This window comes from Plectropomus leopardus, chromosome 5 (genome assembly GCF_026936395.1).
Source record: "Plectropomus leopardus strain MGB_pleo_1.0 chromosome 5, ASM2693639v1, whole genome shotgun sequence".
NCBI classification, from domain to species: Eukaryota; Metazoa; Chordata; class Actinopteri; order Perciformes; family Serranidae; genus Plectropomus; species Plectropomus leopardus.
The window spans coordinates 21151789-21168513 of record NC_142180.1 but is presented as its reverse complement, the minus strand read 5'-3'; the positions used below and the strand labels follow the sequence as shown (position 1 = coordinate 21168513).

At 36.6% G+C, this 16725-nt stretch overlaps 3 protein-coding genes across 3 annotated transcripts; 1 reads left to right on the top strand and 2 right to left on the bottom strand.

Moving 5' to 3' along the window:
- Window positions 1-99: 99 nt before the first annotated feature.
- Window positions 100-3373, top strand: LOC148189561 (guanine nucleotide-binding protein G(I)/G(S)/G(O) subunit gamma-5). Its single transcript, XM_088077714.1, has 3 exons — window positions 100-310; window positions 481-634; window positions 3084-3373. The coding sequence occupies exons 1-2, from the start codon at window positions 230-232 to the stop codon at window positions 604-606; spliced, it is 207 nt and encodes a 68-aa protein (XP_087933840.1). The 5' UTR covers window positions 100-229; the 3' UTR covers window positions 607-634; window positions 3084-3373.
- Window positions 3367-9441, bottom strand: rpf1 (ribosome production factor 1 homolog). The gene is made up of 9 exons (XM_042481188.2): window positions 9109-9441; window positions 7883-7939; window positions 7649-7729; window positions 7473-7568; window positions 6902-7055; window positions 6561-6643; window positions 4784-4965; window positions 4540-4666; window positions 3367-4069 (listed from the first exon to the last, which is right to left on the bottom strand). The coding sequence occupies exons 1-9, from the start codon at window positions 9352-9354 to the stop codon at window positions 4028-4030; spliced, it is 1068 nt and encodes a 355-aa protein (XP_042337122.2). The 5' UTR covers window positions 9355-9441; the 3' UTR covers window positions 3367-4027.
- A 123-nt stretch (window positions 9442-9564) lies between these two features.
- Window positions 9565-14862, bottom strand: LOC121941218 (deoxyribonuclease-2-alpha-like). Its single transcript, XM_088077711.1, has 7 exons — window positions 14702-14862; window positions 12986-13083; window positions 12727-12889; window positions 12557-12638; window positions 12295-12453; window positions 12021-12203; window positions 9565-11193 (listed from the first exon to the last, which is right to left on the bottom strand). The coding sequence occupies exons 1-7, from the start codon at window positions 14717-14719 to the stop codon at window positions 10820-10822; spliced, it is 1077 nt and encodes a 358-aa protein (XP_087933837.1). The 5' UTR covers window positions 14720-14862; the 3' UTR covers window positions 9565-10819.
- Window positions 14863-16725: the final 1863 nt, after the last annotated feature.

Genomic DNA, 16725 nt, shown 5'->3' with positions numbered 1-16725 from the left:
ATTCATGTTAGTATTTTGGGGCATTTCCCATGTACCATAATGTCAGGGGAAAACGGTGGAAAAAATATCTGAGTTTTACAATATTCCCTGAAGGCAGCAACAGCGGACACGCCTTTGAAGAAAACCGGAAACTCGGTGATGAGGAAGAAGTAGTAAGCGAGCTATCGACAGAAAAAAAACAAGTTTATATTCGTCTTTATAACGCCTACAGTCCTTAAATATCTTGAAAATGTCGGGATCATCGAGCATCTTGGCGATGAAGAAAATCGTCCAACAGTTACGCCTTGAAGCGGGCATCAACAGAGTGAAGGTAACGGCTACGATCGCTAACGTTACCATACACTTTAGGGCGTGTTGTCTCATTATATGGCTTTTTTCTTTCGTTTTAACATCGATGGTGTTAATCAGCTTTAATTTTAAGTTGCAGAAAAATAGGTCATACAAAAAGCTAACTTTTCAGGACTGGGTTGTCCTCCACAGGTGTCTCAGGCCGCGGCGGACCTGCAGCAGTTTTGCCTTCAAAACGCCCAGCAGGACCCGCTGCTCACCGGCATGTCCTCCAGCAACAACCCGTTCAGACCACAGAAAGTCTGCTCCTTCCTATAGCAGACACCCCGACCGACCCTCTGCCTCCGTGAGTACCACCACCCACATCTGCCTCCCAGTAAACTGCTCATTTAACCCGCTCTGGGTTTCACGACTCTGATTTCAGTCACATGCATCTATCGTGAGTAGTACAAGTATGCAGTTCTTTCACTTAAGTCAAAGTACTAATAACACACTGAAAATACTCACAGGTAAACGCCTTGCAGTTCAAAACTGTTACTCAAGTAGCCTGTAAGTAGGTAAATCACGAATATGTAATCAAAGTATTAAAAGTGAAAGTACACAATGCAGAAAAACCTAAAGGTAATAGTAATACAAATGAAATTTAAATAAATTAAAAAATGACCAAGTAATTTAGAAAAAGACTTAAAATGTCTATTATAATAGGTGGCAATTAATTTTATGCCAGTTGTGGACAACTGATAATTCAACTAATCATTTCAGCTGTTCAGCTAATCATTTCAGAAGTTTGGTAATTTAATAACAAAACATCAGAATTTTTTATATTTTTTCAATGCAGAAATCTTAATTTGTAAAATAACTGGGAACTAAAGCTGTCGGATAAATATAGCATAGTAAAAAATATATTTCCCTCTGAAATGTAATGGAGTAAAAGTATAAAGTGGCTTGAAAAGAAAATACTCAAGTGCAGTACAATACCTCAATTGTATACTTAAGTACAGTACTTGTGTACATGTACTTAGTTACTTTCCACTATTGATTGTGAGGAAGTCTGTGTAACGTTAGCATGAAGGCACACTACAATATTGAACTATGAGGATTTCCATGCACAAACTGTTTCAGCAGACTTCATTTTCAACACCTAAAACTCTTGATTTTCTTCCCAAATTCCCTTAAAACCAGTCCTTGTCTACACTGGAAAGTGGTGAAAGTATTATTCAGTTCCTTTACCCAAGTAGAAGTACTCTCTAAAACACTCTGTTACAAGTAAATAAGTCCTGGATGGAAAATGTTATAATCAGTAAGTATAATCAGGAAAATGTACTCAAAGTAGTAAAGTAACCAATGCAGACAAGTCTTTAAAAAACAACCCCCAAACCTCAAAATTAAAAAAGAAAAACAGAAAAAAATACCCCAAATCAGATTTTTTTTTTTTTTTTTTAAAAAAGGATTTTAAAAAAAATCCCCAAAAACCCTCAAAACCATAAAGAGAGAAATAAACAATCCCCAAAACTTTTGAAAAATTATTTTTTAAAAAAAAAAGAAAAAAAAAGAATGAGTTGTATCAAAATAGTTTGCAATACATTTTCTGAGTCAACTGATTGATCAAACAATTGATCGTTGCAGCTGTACTTGTGTAAACTGTTTGGTATTTATACCAAAACATATTTGTAAAACCTTTATGCATAAATCTTTCTTTGTAAAGTCACAAAAGCAGTCGGATAAAACTAATAAAAACAGTGTTTCCCTTTGAATTGTGGTGGGATAAAAGTATGAAGTGACATGAAAAGAAAATACTCAAGTACAAGTACCCAGTAAATGTACTTTGTTACCTTCTACCACTGACACTGAGCACAAAATCACTTCATATATTTCCTCAGCTTTTTCAGTATGGTGTTTAGACTAAGGATTCGAATACTTTAGGGACTGTTTTTTATGAACGGGTTGTGGGTGGCGCCAGTTAGGGAGGTGTTGGGAACTGTGGACATTGGTTATTCATGGTGAAGGGCTGGTAATGAATTTTCCCTCCGTTATGCAGGGAGGCTAAAAAAAAAAACAAAAAAAAAAAACATGTAGCTCTGGGGAGGGTCAGGATATAAAGTGATGAATTTGATATGTTAGTCGCTCTGATTAATAAAAAAAATGATTAGAGTAATAAGTAACTAAAAGTAAAAATTAAATTAATGGCATTGGGCTTCAATTTTCACACCAGTATGCAAAATATTTATAAAATAAATAAATTGCATAATGTGCTGAGTATGTGAAGTGTGTAAGAAATATAACATGTGCCTCATGCTGCATGTAAAGGTTTACGTTAAATGACCGCTACAGGCTTTTATGGCTGCAGTAACTGGATTACTGATCGTGCGTGATTTTATCCACATTTTCCCGTCATTTTAGTATAAAATAATGTCATATGGGTTTAAATGATGTTTGGCTGCGTAACATGAGCTTTTGAAGGTGGCTCTCCCGAGAAGTCTGGCAATTTAATCAACCAGTGATTAAATGAATTCGAATTATCAATATTTGGCCAGTTTGATGATTGATTAGCAACTGATTGAAAGCATCTCTGTCTATTGCAAAAAAAAAAAAAACCCATAGAAATAAGCAGCTGAGCTTTTGCATCAATATTATTTGTTACAAGATATATCATTTTTAAACTGCTAATCCGTGTGTTCTCCACTCTCTAACTGAAGAGGCCATAAACTATAACTCGAACTCTGAGACGAGGTCAGCGGTGCAGTAACTTATGTTGCCATGGCTTTTTAGGTCTAATACATTGAACATTTCTGCAGGTTTTGGATGTTGTGGTGCCTTGTGGACCTGCGCTGTGGACTGGACTCGTCTCAGGAGTGTTCGGGAGTTAGGGGACGAGCAACTAACTTAACTTTACTTTTTTTTTTTTTACTTTTGACTTTGTAAAATCTCAAACAAACACATTTCCAGGTGCTCATGTGGTACCATATATGTCTTAACCTACTTGCTTAAAAGTAACAAATCCATATCAACACAAACACGTGCCTTTTGAATTGTACATTTTTCATGCCTCATTTTGAGTAAATAAATGGTATTTCCACATTTTAAACTTGCTGCCACTTTTTTTTTATTAAAATGAGTATATACACATAAGAATCTGTGACTGTGTTCAATGCGTCATCCATAATTAATTTTGAAAGTGTTGTCACATACAGAAGCGGCTGCACTGACACAATCTGAACCATTTAACCTTTTCCAGACGCTGGCTACTGTTCACTGCTCCTTGTATCATTACCAGGATGTAACAGGTGTACGTCTGCATGCTGGGACCAGAGCAAGCTCACAATAACTTTTCATTTTGGGCCACATTCATTCAATATGTGGAGATACATTTTATAGACCCTACATCTGAAATTTTTCAGGTTACTGGGATTAATGTGAGGAGTCTGCATGTCTCCTCTGGTCTCCACTAACAGCTAACAGAGAGGGTAAAAGTCTTTGCCAGGAGCTACAGGCTCTTGTACCACACTTACGTCTGTCGAGGGTACTGCGGATGCAGCTTTATAGAAGTCATTTTCAAGGTGAGTGTAAATCTACAGCAATGTGATCCCCTGAAATCCTCACCAGTACTGTTCTTCCACAAATAATGTGGAAATTAGCTATTCAGTCCATTTGTGTAAAGCCACAAACATGAGTAATATCTTGGATAATAAACAAGGTCGTCCTTGCCTGACGAAAACAGCTGGTTGTTGTTGTTTTGAATTCAAAGCTGGAACTTCCGCCTGCAGGCATCCATCTCGTGGCGCTGGAAACAGAAAATGCATTTTTTTTAGTTAATCAGAAAAAAAAAACCTGGGACATAACTCCTATAGAGTAATGACTCCTAAATTGTGGAAAACATTAGCATTTTAGCCACTCTGGTTCCCTCGTCTCAAAGTCATTGGGGGCTTTTGGTTGGAAATCTTGGATAAGCTATAATCTTGAATAAAGCTTCAAAAATCCTGAAAGTGGTGTTCATTTGTGAAGATTACCGTGCTGAACAAAATGTTCAAGGATCGTGAAAATTTGTTATTTTATTTTCTGCAATGATCCAAAATCCACTGGAAAAAAATCCAATCGACTTTTTGACAAGGAAACAAGGGGACGCTAGAGTCATATTTCAAAAGTACTTTTAACACGTTTAGGCAAACGCTGATTTACTATGCAAGTGACACGACGCAAAACTGTCATGTCAGACTACATTATTCAGATAAGGTAAAGCACTGAAAGATATACCTTAAGGACCCATTCATACTCTCCAAACTTCGAGTCGAAGGTGCCTTTCTGTAGTGAGCGGAGTTTGAGGGTGAAGCGAGGTCCCAGCTCCTGAATACCGACTTTCTTCTCGTTTTTGAAGATGTACCTTCAAAGATTCAAAGATTTATTTACACCTTTTAAATTTAAGATGCAGTGTCTGGCACAGTTTTTGAGAAGGAAGGGTTATATTACAAGGCATCATATCCACAGTGAAGATGCTCACCTGTGGAATCTGAAAAAGATGAAGTCTCTCTGGTTGTGGAAGGTGGCGACTTGTCGACCCACAAACTGAGGATCTTGTGGGAAGAGGGCAGCGAACAGCCGGCCGATGCTGTGTCCCAGACGTGTGGTGAAATTGTTGAGGATCACCTCTGGATGGTGTTCGGTCGGATCTTTGCCTCGTCTCTGCAGAGAGAAAATACTCTCTGATAAGATGACCAGTCCCTTTAAAATGCTGCAATGTTGCGGTGATGTCAATTTTTTTCAACTAATTGAAACAATCCATGCGAATTCCTCACAACCTACTAGATTTGTCCAATCGGTGCAATTATTTTTTTCAAATTTTCCTCATCATCATAGTTCCCCATGAGTCTTACCGATCATAGCCGCAGCTGTTTAATGTCAACAAACTCCCCTCCTTGTTTCTTGTTTTCTTAACTCCTTTTTCTATTCCTTAAGATGTAGCAGGAATTAAGGATACATTTTAATTTCATTTTTCAAACGCAGTTGAAAAATCTACTTTGTACCTTGTGTATTCCAGAAAGTAGAATAGTGAAAACTCTAGTTAACCCTGACATGAGGGAAACTCTGGGTTTTCATTTCCAGAAAGAGCAGCAGTAACTGACTCTGTGAACCTAACCTGCTCGGTGGCAGGCTTTCTTAAAAAAAGCGTCTTTTTCATAACACTGCAGCGGTTTTCAGTATGTTATAGTTCGACTAAAATATTAATTGCACATAATGTGTTTTCGCAATTTAAATTGCAAAAACAGTGTGAGACTTTTCCTCACATGGGATCAATGAATAATTATCTGCATCACTCGTCACGTGATGAAAAATAGTCGAACATAATTCTAAACTACTGCATCCAATTACAATCATTTCTCTATGTTCTTCATTTACTTTTTATAACTGTATACATTTCAAACCTTCCACTAGGCTAAATTTTTCATCTTCGGTTGTCTCCCTTGTGTTTTGTCTGCATTAGACTAAAGCTGAATCATTAGGCTATATTTAAAACGCGATGTAGCAGCAGTAATGATAAATGGATGCAACACTGGATAAATCCTTTTTGTGTGTTGACTTGTGTGGTTGTGAAATTGCAGACATGAGTGACACAAACATCTCACATTTACCTACAAAAATGACTGCTTGGGACCAAACAAGGCAAATCCCTGATGTTCTGCAGTAAACTGTTCAATACCACGAACAGCATTGTGGTAAAACACAGCAAGACCGACTGACAAACACTTTACAATCACAACACACACCCAGAGAACAGCCGAAAGTCGAGGACAACAGACAAAGTAAATCACCACCAACACGGCTGTAGCCAAATCTACAGCACCTGCTGAAAGAGTCAAGGTGAGCTACGATTAAATACGCATGGTTAATAACATGAGTGTACTATACGTCACAAACATAGAATAGTACGGTTTTATTTTCACTGGAACAGGCTGCCTTCAAATTTAAGAAATTATTTTTAAAAATCTTGACTAATTTGAAATTTTCTCTTGCTTCCAGAATTTCATTGCCATTTTTTTAAACAGATGTGGTTGTGAAATCCAGATTTTTAGGCCGCAAAAAATCAAAAGAGCCAGCATCACTTGAGTTATGAATGTGCAAAGTTGGCAGTATGTTTCAGTTCAATGAGGGAAAGCAGTTTCTTTTAGGCTTAATACATCATGTATATCTTCAGAAACCCGCTGTTATCGTCAAGGTATGACATTCATCCCCTTTAATCAAAACAAAGACGGGTAAAGAGCATAAAATGATCAACTTGCCTTCATCTCCTTGCGTAGTCGAACACTGCTGACCTTGAAGTGTGCAGTTGGTCCATCAGGAAGATGACAGAGAACCAACCCGTCTTAAAGTCATGGTTAAGGGAACTAACATTAAAAAAATGAGTCCTGTGCAACTTTTTTATTCCTCGCTGACCTTTCATCTGATGAAAGTGATCTCTGAAGATGGTGATTTCAGACTCAGTAAAAAGCATGCAAGCTGCTTTGACTTTAAAACAGAATTCTCTTCTTTATCCAGATTACAGCAATATCAATAAATACTGGATATGAATATTTAGCTTCACACGTTGCCTCTCAACTGACTCAGCTTCTTTTGAGGATACTAGGCACTTTGCGATCCTCGTTGATGACCATGAGGTAGGTGAAGTTCCTAGCGACGCACTGAGGAATGATCCTCTTCAGGGCCAAACCTCTTCTGTAGTACACGTGGGCGTTTGGGATTACTGTGGCCAGCTGTTCACAAAACTTCACCGTCCTCTGCAAGACAAACACCAGACAACGCTCAACGTGCTGAACAGACAGCGCTTGAAGAGTGAGAAGAAGCCTCAGGAGAATTTACATCAGGACAATTCATACAGCTTCTATACAAATGAAAATGACACACACTGAACGTGAAACTGCCTCAATATTTCATTATTTACAGCGTTATCCTTATTTCCGTATACAAAGCTAATTAAAAGACACAATGAATTATATTTAAATCCAGAGAGGAAAAAGCTTTTACAAAAAGTGTTAAAAAAAAAGCCAAGTATCAGAAAATCTACAAGTGGAGCATCAAAATTTGTAAAGGTCGGTTTGCTGATATTTAAAGGTGACATATTCTGGAAACTTTTTATGACATTGTGAGGAAAAAACAAAAACAAACATGTTTTATGCCGAGCAGCAGCCACTCACCCCTCTTGGTCTGTCTGATGTTGTGATGAGCACTTTGGGGTTTGTTATCCCGTTAAAGTAGGAGGAAAATTCATCAGTTCCCTCGTCAAAAGCAATCTGTATATGACAGGAAAATACACACATTAAAGCAAATACACAAACACAACCTGAAATCATTTGAACGAGCTCATCCATACCTCTTCATCTTCTGGGTCAACCGTTGTCTCGTCGTAAACCCTCTGGTTCTCTATCGTCTTTGGGACCTCTTTTGGAGGTGCCTACATTAGGGACAGAATTCGTGAATGCCCAATATTAACAACTTTACCTTGTTTAATGGTAAAATTCATCCATATAAGATAAAACGGATTACATTTTAGTCTTTAGTTGATCACTGAAACATCCCAGACAAAACACAGAGAAAAGAATCTCACCTTGTCACCCAAAGCATCCCTTTCTTTTTTCTTCTTTTTCTTCAGCTGCATCTTTTGCTGAAAATGAAGACAGAAAAATCATAACAAATAAAATTCCAGCCAGAGCATGTAGCATAGTATAGAGTAGAGTAGCAAGATATACAGTAAATATGTAAAAATGATTTTAGTAAAACTTTTCAGTGAAAATGAATTTTGATGTGAAGAACAGACTAGAAACCATCATTTAAGACGGAAACAGATGTTGACAAAGTCTGCACTGAATTTGCAGTTAAAGAAAGAAAATGCATCTCAATATATGTTATCACAGTAATCAGCATACTGCAAGACATTTAAAATCACAGTAATATTGTATCTGACCAGAGGGCTCTGATGATTCCCACCCCTAGTGGACTAAGACAGGTTTCCTGCAGCTTAAGGAAAGTTAGATTTAAGACGTTTTGAGGGTGTTTTTTTTATATGTCACGTGGAATTAAATTTAAGACTGTTTTACAATAACCAAGATCGAAGAAGAAAAAAAACATGAGCTGACATCAGTTACTTTAAGCTACAATTTTACCCAATCATTTACTGTATCTTAAAACATGACTTCTTTGGTCCAGTGAAAAAGTGAGAGGATCTTCAAATATTGAAAAAAAATGTGTAACACTTTCTTCACTGGAACACATGAAAAATGACAACATTTTTATATATATATATATATATATATATATATATACATACATATGTATATATGATTAATATAATCCTATTCAAGACACAAAAACAAATAAGGCCTTAAATTTTGGATTAATAAATGCAATGCCGTTTAAGAGTTTTTGAGCATCCGACAATACCGCCAAGTATATTTTTATCTGAGTTGCAGAACTGCAGTACAGTAAATATATACTGTATTTGGTTGTTGACAAAACATAAGTTTCAAATAAAGTACATCAATTTTGCACTGAAACCAACCTTACAATGACTCTGTAAATGTTTCGTTATTGTAGTTAAACTCCAGTACTCATGAGGGTAGACTAACTATTAAAACACCAAAAAAAAAAGTTGAATCTACACCTCTCAAAAACTTAATTTCAACAAGTCTGAAACTTAAATATCTTCATGAAGACAGGACTGTCGTGTTAGCCTGCCTTAGCTTTAGCTTAGTGTAGCTAACAAACTAGCGGCTAAGCTAGCTGTAACTAACTTGCGAAGTGCCAACTCCTCCAAGAATACTTTTCTTTCTTTACCTTTCTTTTCTCCTGCTTGAGCTTCATGAACATGAGGTGTCTTCGCTGTTTGTTCTTGATTTCGGACACACTGAAGGTAGGAGGAAAGGCAGCTGTCGAGGGGTCGCTCTTCTCCATTTTCTCCTCCTTCGTCTCAGCCCCGCCGTCTCCTCCATCTCCGCCCGGATTCACAGTCTTCTTTGGCTTCTTGTTCTTCTTTTTCTTACCTGTGTTGCCCTGACTTACGGGAACTTCTGTAATGTCCATCTTGTGTCAGCTGTATGTTTTGGCTAAAGTTTTCACGTGTGTGGCGCTAGCTTCCTGTGCTCACGACCGGAGAACGGAAGTAAACGAGTTGTGGTGGTGAATGAAAATATGAGGACACCTAGTGGTGAGGAGGAGAAAGCCTGCTGCCCCCACTGCAGCTCAGCTTCAACATGTTTGATTTCAGCGAGTGAAATAAGTACTTAAAACCCATTGAAAGCTGGAAAAAATGGATTTATTTCTATCAAACACATGGCATGAAGGCAGTGAGCAACTTGGCCCGACCAAAAAAAGCAAAAGGTTACAAGGAAATTACCTGAAAATTAAAAAGACACTCTCCTAAAGACAATAATAATGACAATCACTAATTTCTGGCAATTTTTGCCTATTAAAACAAAATTCTTCTGTCTCTTTCTCTCTCCTTTTCTTTTTGAAAATTAATTTTCAAGCTTTTCCTGTCACCTTCACCAATTTCTTCCAATTGGCTCATTGCCTTTTCTCACATTTTTGAAGATAATTAAACCTTTAAACCCTTTTGTTCAGGTTTGAAAGGTTTAAAAACTTGTGAAAGGCATCTAAATACAGCACAAGAAATATATTATACACATACATTAAATTTGTTTTCATGTTTCTATTTTGTTTTTTGTTTCTACTAGAAATTGTTCACATAGTTAAATGTAAAACACATAAACACACAATACACATACATTATTTTTCTCATACTGTCTACCTGAATGTACCTGTATTAACTCTCTGTCTGAAACACTTAGAATATATCTTAGCCGATATCTCCAATACTCACACTAAAACATTTTAAACTGCTAAATAACACCAAAGGTAAAAGTAAAATTTGTAGATTATTTTGCTTTTGGAGTGAGTTGCCACTTAAACACCTAGATTTTGTCAAGAGTCTTCTTGTCAAAATCTAATTTTGAGATTTGAATTACTTTAGTTTTGTGCATATATGTTATATATTCCTGAACAAATGCATTAATGTAGAGCCAGAAAATATCCCAGCAGTGAGAGACTGTACACACTACACAGAGAGTTAGAGTATTCTAAAGTTTTTTGAGGTACAAATATGATTTTTACCTATGGACCCCCAAATCGTTTAATCCGTCCACAGCTGACACAAGGTCAATTGCCCACTAACAGATAAACAGCAACACAAAATGTGTGTTTATATTAATATAATTATGAATTCCCATTTATTTCATGTGGAGTTATAATATAGCAGATAATGCTTTAGGCATGATTATAAAAATAAAAACGTTTTTCATTGATTAAAATAAACAGAACACAAAAGACAGGAATTAACATCATACATCAAACTGTGAGTATTACTTCTATTACTTATAGTCTGGAGATTTATTGGTATAATTAATGCTTTAAGTGATATTGGGTTCTTTTCTTAGTTTTTGGTATTACAGCTACACTTTTCTCTAGATTTTGATGAAGTGCAGTGCCTCTAAAGATCTGAGTGTGGAGCATCAGAGGATGACAATTCATCTCTACATGGTTCAAAACGTGTTATCAGGGTATAAAAAGCCTGCCCAACAGTAACATCATTGGTGCATATTGCTCCTCCACCTCTTTTCATCTGACTCGTTTCCCTGTTCATATCAGCTATGCAGGTCCAGCCACCACCAGGAGTCACACACCACTTGGAGTGATCGACAGTATCACTGACGGACTCCCCGGACAGGAGTACTTCTTTCACATTGTACACATGATGAGGGATGCTGGTGCTGCAGTTAGAAGGTAGAGGACCGCGCATCTTTCCCCAGCTCCTCACATACAGTTCCTGGTCTGTATAGTTTACAATGAGGCCGGAGTACAGATCTGTGTAGGGAAAAAAACAAAACACAATACTGTTATCTATGAAAATAGGTGTGTACCCTTTACAAAAACACACAGAGACAAAATTCCAAAATACATTTCATACATGCATAACAAAAAGCAGTGGCGTGTCCAGACTTTTATTTTACTGGGGTGACACTGACTTATGCGGGGTCGACATGTAGAATGAGTGCTGCTGCAGGCATACTCTTTGGCATAGTTTTAATGCACCATTTTTGTTTTCACTACCCACTCTACTAACTTACATTGCAGTGTCTTACATTCTTTTTTATAGTTAAGTTTAAAAAATAGTAATAATAATAATACAACTGTCACTGTTGTATTATTATTAGTAATGTAAAATAAATGTAAAATAAAGCTTTCATACTAAATTGTTCCTCCAAAAGTACATAGTACAATGGTAAAGGGCTGACAAAATGTAGGTGTCAGAATAAATAAATAAATAAGTCTGCTTGAACATTCTTTCTCATAGTTGCATCACTTTATTTGTATGTAAAATTAGCTAGGCTAAACACTATTCTGCCACATTACTGCCTCCCAGGATCAAGACTGACTGGGTAAATAGCCAATCATAATGTGGGGCACCTAGGGAGGCCAATCAGATTTCAGGGATGGTCAAAGAATGGACAGACACTCTGTCAAAAATAAAAAATATAAATATAAATATAAAATATAAACATGTTACAATGCAGTGGCATTGTAAACATGTTTATATTTTTGACCTTTTTAAAAAAATGTGTTGGGTTTATCATCAACCTAATGTCAAACTTTAAAACTTGAATCTCGATTGACTGATTGCAAACACTCACCATCCCCAAAACGTGTGTATTTTGCAAAGCTGGTGAAAATACGTCCGTTCAGCGAAGTTAGAATCTTTACACGAAACCAGGGTTTCTGTTTTGGGTAGCAGGCTCGCTGTGCAACACACTGTAGCTCATTGTAAAAGGTTGTCGAGTCATATGGATAAGCATGGATGTACTTGAGCTGAATACCTGTGAATAATAAAGTTTTTACTGCACTGTGATCCATTTATCTTATTTAATCTTCATTTGATAGGGAAGAATGCAACAGGCATTAACTTACCTATTTCATTGAATTGATCATAGGAGTAAGTTACACACATAAATGCTTGAGAATTTGCATTTCCACTGTTTGGCCAGAAGTCTTTATTTTGATATGTTGGAAATCCTGGTGTACTGTGTGAGAGCCAAACTCCTGTGTTTTTGTCCAACATCACGATTCCTTTAGGGAGGAAAATAAGAGAAAAAATAAAAAAGGAACAGAGCTTGGTTAAAATATATCTTTGACTTCGAGCAAAAATAAGATGGAACATTGCTGCACCGACCTTTACTGTGACCAAATGATGGAGGAGCTTTGTATGGTTTAGGAGGTTGATCATTATAGAGCATGTATTGAAAGCCTTCAGTCTACAATAAAACAAAAGAAACTCATAGTCAGTGTCAAGGTTTAAACACTGTGCCATACAAGAGAGACACATGTTGTCATTTACGTCACCTGTCTGTCGTAGAAGTCAAGAAGAGGTTTCAGGGTGTTTGCCAAAGTACCGGATTTACTGTTGATTTTCTCTTTGCTGACTTTCCATCCATTGGTGCTCTCATCCATGTACAGATACGACAAACCGTGACCGTGTGTATTGGGCAACTTGTAGAGAATATACCTAATGATACAGAGACGAGTATATTCTATTATATATTCAGCAGGCATTGAGAATCAGTGAAAATAAAAAATACTCCATCACAAAATTTCCACCAACCAGTCAACCTCGTTTCCTTTGTCATCCCTGCATTTCACATCTGAATCACACCGTTGAAAAAGGATCCCAACAATCAAGAAAAATCTCACCATTTCTCTCTGAAACAATCAAACATAATTATGAGAGAATAACAAGGGCAGGAGTCCTATTTTCACGCATTAATCACCTATTCGATGGCCTTTACATCATGCCAAATTTTCTAAATATGTAGCAGGCCATTGGGGTAGTGATGAGAAATTAGTCTTGTATGTAATTCATCCAGAGTTTAATAATCACAAAATGTCTAGAACAATATTATTGAAGTTTTTTGTGACTATCTATATAAACATCCAGAGCTTTTATCCTTGTATCTTTAAGCAGAGACAGAGATTACAATGTCGCAAGTTCATTATTTCAGTCACACGACAACTTGAGTGTCTAATGAAGGTTATGAGGTGTGGCTGAAAGCTCGAGAAATAGCTAATAGTTGGACCTTGAGTTACGTTTTTTTGTTTGTTTGTTTGTTTGTTTTTTTTGGGTCAAACCACTCTTCTTGACAGTCTTGCAATATTTAAGATCTAAAGATCTAAAGACCATTTTTCAATGGTCTCAGTCTTGGACTTGACTGCATTTTTTTTTGTATCGTCTTAGTCTTGTGTCTCAAACACACACTGGTCAAGACCACAACTGTTAGTCTGTTTTGCCTGCTCAGAGAAAACAGAGAAAAATTCCCATTCATAAAATTCACCTCTGTTTGCCTTTTAATTATTTTATCAAGACTTTCTCATTGTACACTCATGTATAAACACATATGCACAATAAGGCAATAAAAGAGCTGAGTGAAGAGGAATCTCTTTTTGTTTTCTGTGGGTGTTTTTACGAGAATTTGAGGAAGTGCCTATGGTTTGCACTAGCCGGGATTCACAGGGGTCCAGTTTCGGTCTCTATACACTCTGATCTTGGTCATGACTGGGTCTCGGTTTAGGTAGTCTTGACTACAAGACTGGTTCTTCAGGTCCAGAATTAACTTTCATGCTCAAAGATTAAATATATTTTTTAATTTAGCAATTTTGCTCAGTTGGGTTACCCTTGCTACACACTCTGAAAATTAACTGTGACAGAAACAGTACGCCAGTAAGGTTTTTGGTAAACCCAAGTCCACAGAACAGCCTCAAAGCTTCAGTCTGATTAGTCTCTGAACCCTCTTGGATGGATAAACACCTTTGTTCATTAAGACATTCTCATTTTGTGTTTTGGTGTTGGAGGAGAAGATTCTTTATGTTTTTTCTTTTAACTTTTAAAACTGAGAAAATCTGACACCACCACCTTGGATGTCAGGGCTCCTCTAAGAATTTCAGCTATGATTTTTAAGCAATGTGGCAGAGTTATCAGGGCTGTAAAAGCTGTGTATTTCTATACAGCAATTTCCTGAACCTAGAAGATAATACGACCCAATGTTGCAACACAACTGGTTCCATTTTCAAGTACTGAAAAGTAAAAACATTAGTTGACATTTTAATCAATTTACAGTTCTTTCATTATATCCACTTTCTGACACTGTATTCTTCTTGATAAGTACACTTATACACGAAGGAAATGCACGTTTAAACTATTTATCACACTTGCTTTTAACTTAATAATATCTAGAACATGTAAAAATCAGCATGTTTCCAATTTTAAATTTTAACTTTTTGTTTTTTTAAGCATCATTTCTAAACATGTAAACAATTTACTTACATATGTAGCCATCGTCATTTCTCTTCAAAGTCAAATGTGTATCTGCTTTGCAAACCTGTTTTAATATCTCACTGTTAAATGGAACTAACACCCACATCTTCTACACATGTCATCTGCTTCCTCATTTCTTTGCTCAGACACTACACTGAAGATGATTCATTGATTCTGTGCTTCACACCAGAATGTTGATCTGCTGGTTATCAGGTGACGACACGTTTATCTGCCTTTCCAGTGCAGCAGGACCCAGGTTGAGTGGCTGCTTTACTGGAGACGGACATGACACTGACCAGAATAAGAGACTCTTCAAACTGAACACTATTATCATAGATCAAAGAGACATGTTCTTAGCAACAACAGAAAAACACGTGGATCCACAAAGAATAATGTATTATTGTAATTAATTACCAAATTAATACATTTCAGTATTAAGGAAACTGTTTATTTAATTTCTATGAAACAGTCGTCATTATGAAAGTGAAATGTAGATTGACACCCATCTGCCTCAGACAAGGTGTTACAACAGATATGAGCAGACCGGCACACTGAAATAACTGCGAACATATAGGACCTGAAGGAACCTAACAGAACAAATTATGTTAATAATATTTTTTTAACATTATTATTATTATCTCAACCTATATATATATCTATACATGCATTAGTACATGTAGTGCACGCTCTACCAGTTGAGGTACTGGGACTGTATAAACTCTCTGTGGCACTCAGTTTCTTTAGTTTTGCATAAGCTTGTCAGACTTTGATGGCTCCATGGATGAGGTAAATAAAGCAAATAACTTTCAGGGATTCAAATTTCATAAGCACCCATAAGTAAGTGTGTGTGTGTGTGTGTGTGTGTGTGTGTGTGTGTGTGTGCGTGTGTGTGCGTGTGTGTGTGTGCACGCACGTGCAGCAGTTGGAGACGGACTTAGCCCAGAGTCAAACCCCTCTGTCAGACCCCCACTCACATGTTATGTGAAGAATACAATATCAGCATTTGCCATCAAACAGGAGATTTAGAGTCCCACAGGCTCGATTGAACAGGTTGAGAAGCTTGTTTGTCCTCAGTCTGTCAAACTATTTAATCAAATTATGGCTTCTAAGTAGCCTCAGTGTGCCTGCGCCTGGATCAAACACAGAATGTAACAGGGAAGGATTATTATGTTTCACTGCATCCACTTCTCATAATGATTGACATGATTTACATGTGATTTTGTTGGTTAAATGTTGTTTTGTATTTTTGTATTTATGTTAAATAGTTGACACCCTGGGATGCAAGATGCCATTTTTTTCCAGACAATTAAGCATAATTAATCGATCAATCGATCAATCAATCAAACAGTGAGTGATAAAAGAGGTGCAAAACCAGGAACCAGATGCACAGTGTTACAATCAAAACCTGAGGATTCAAATTGTGATTCCATGTTGCTAGCAGTGTCTTGTTTCAGGAAATCTGTTGAAATTATTGTCATTTAACAGAATAAGACTAAAGTCTTTATTACATAGTGTCTATAGGTGTCAAAATTAAACTAAAAGTTGGGTTTTTTTTAGGATTTTTAACTAAATTTAAGACTGACATTTGGACAAATCATCTTTTAAAAAACAAACCAAAAAAAATTTAGTTACACATGAAGGTAAAAGTGTATAAGTGGTTCTGTGAAAAGAAAAGTTTTATGTAGGAATCTGATCATTATTCTACATTTTGACAACAGTTAAATCAAAGTTGTAAAATTTGTAACCAGTGATGTAATGTAATAAAAGAAATAATACTGTGTGACAGCACTTAAGCATTTTTGGGAGTATCTGTACTTAACTTGAGTTTTAGTATTTCTGTCAGCTTTCACTTTTATTTCACTACATTTCCTCGAAACATATTAGTTACTTACTATAAAACAGGGAAGGAATTAGGAAGGGAGAGAGAGGCAGGATGACAAAATAAGGAATGGGGAAGATAAAATTAATTTTGTTCTTTTAAGTTGTGAAGAAGTCCTCATGCAGGCTCGTAATGCATAATGCGTAATGCATGC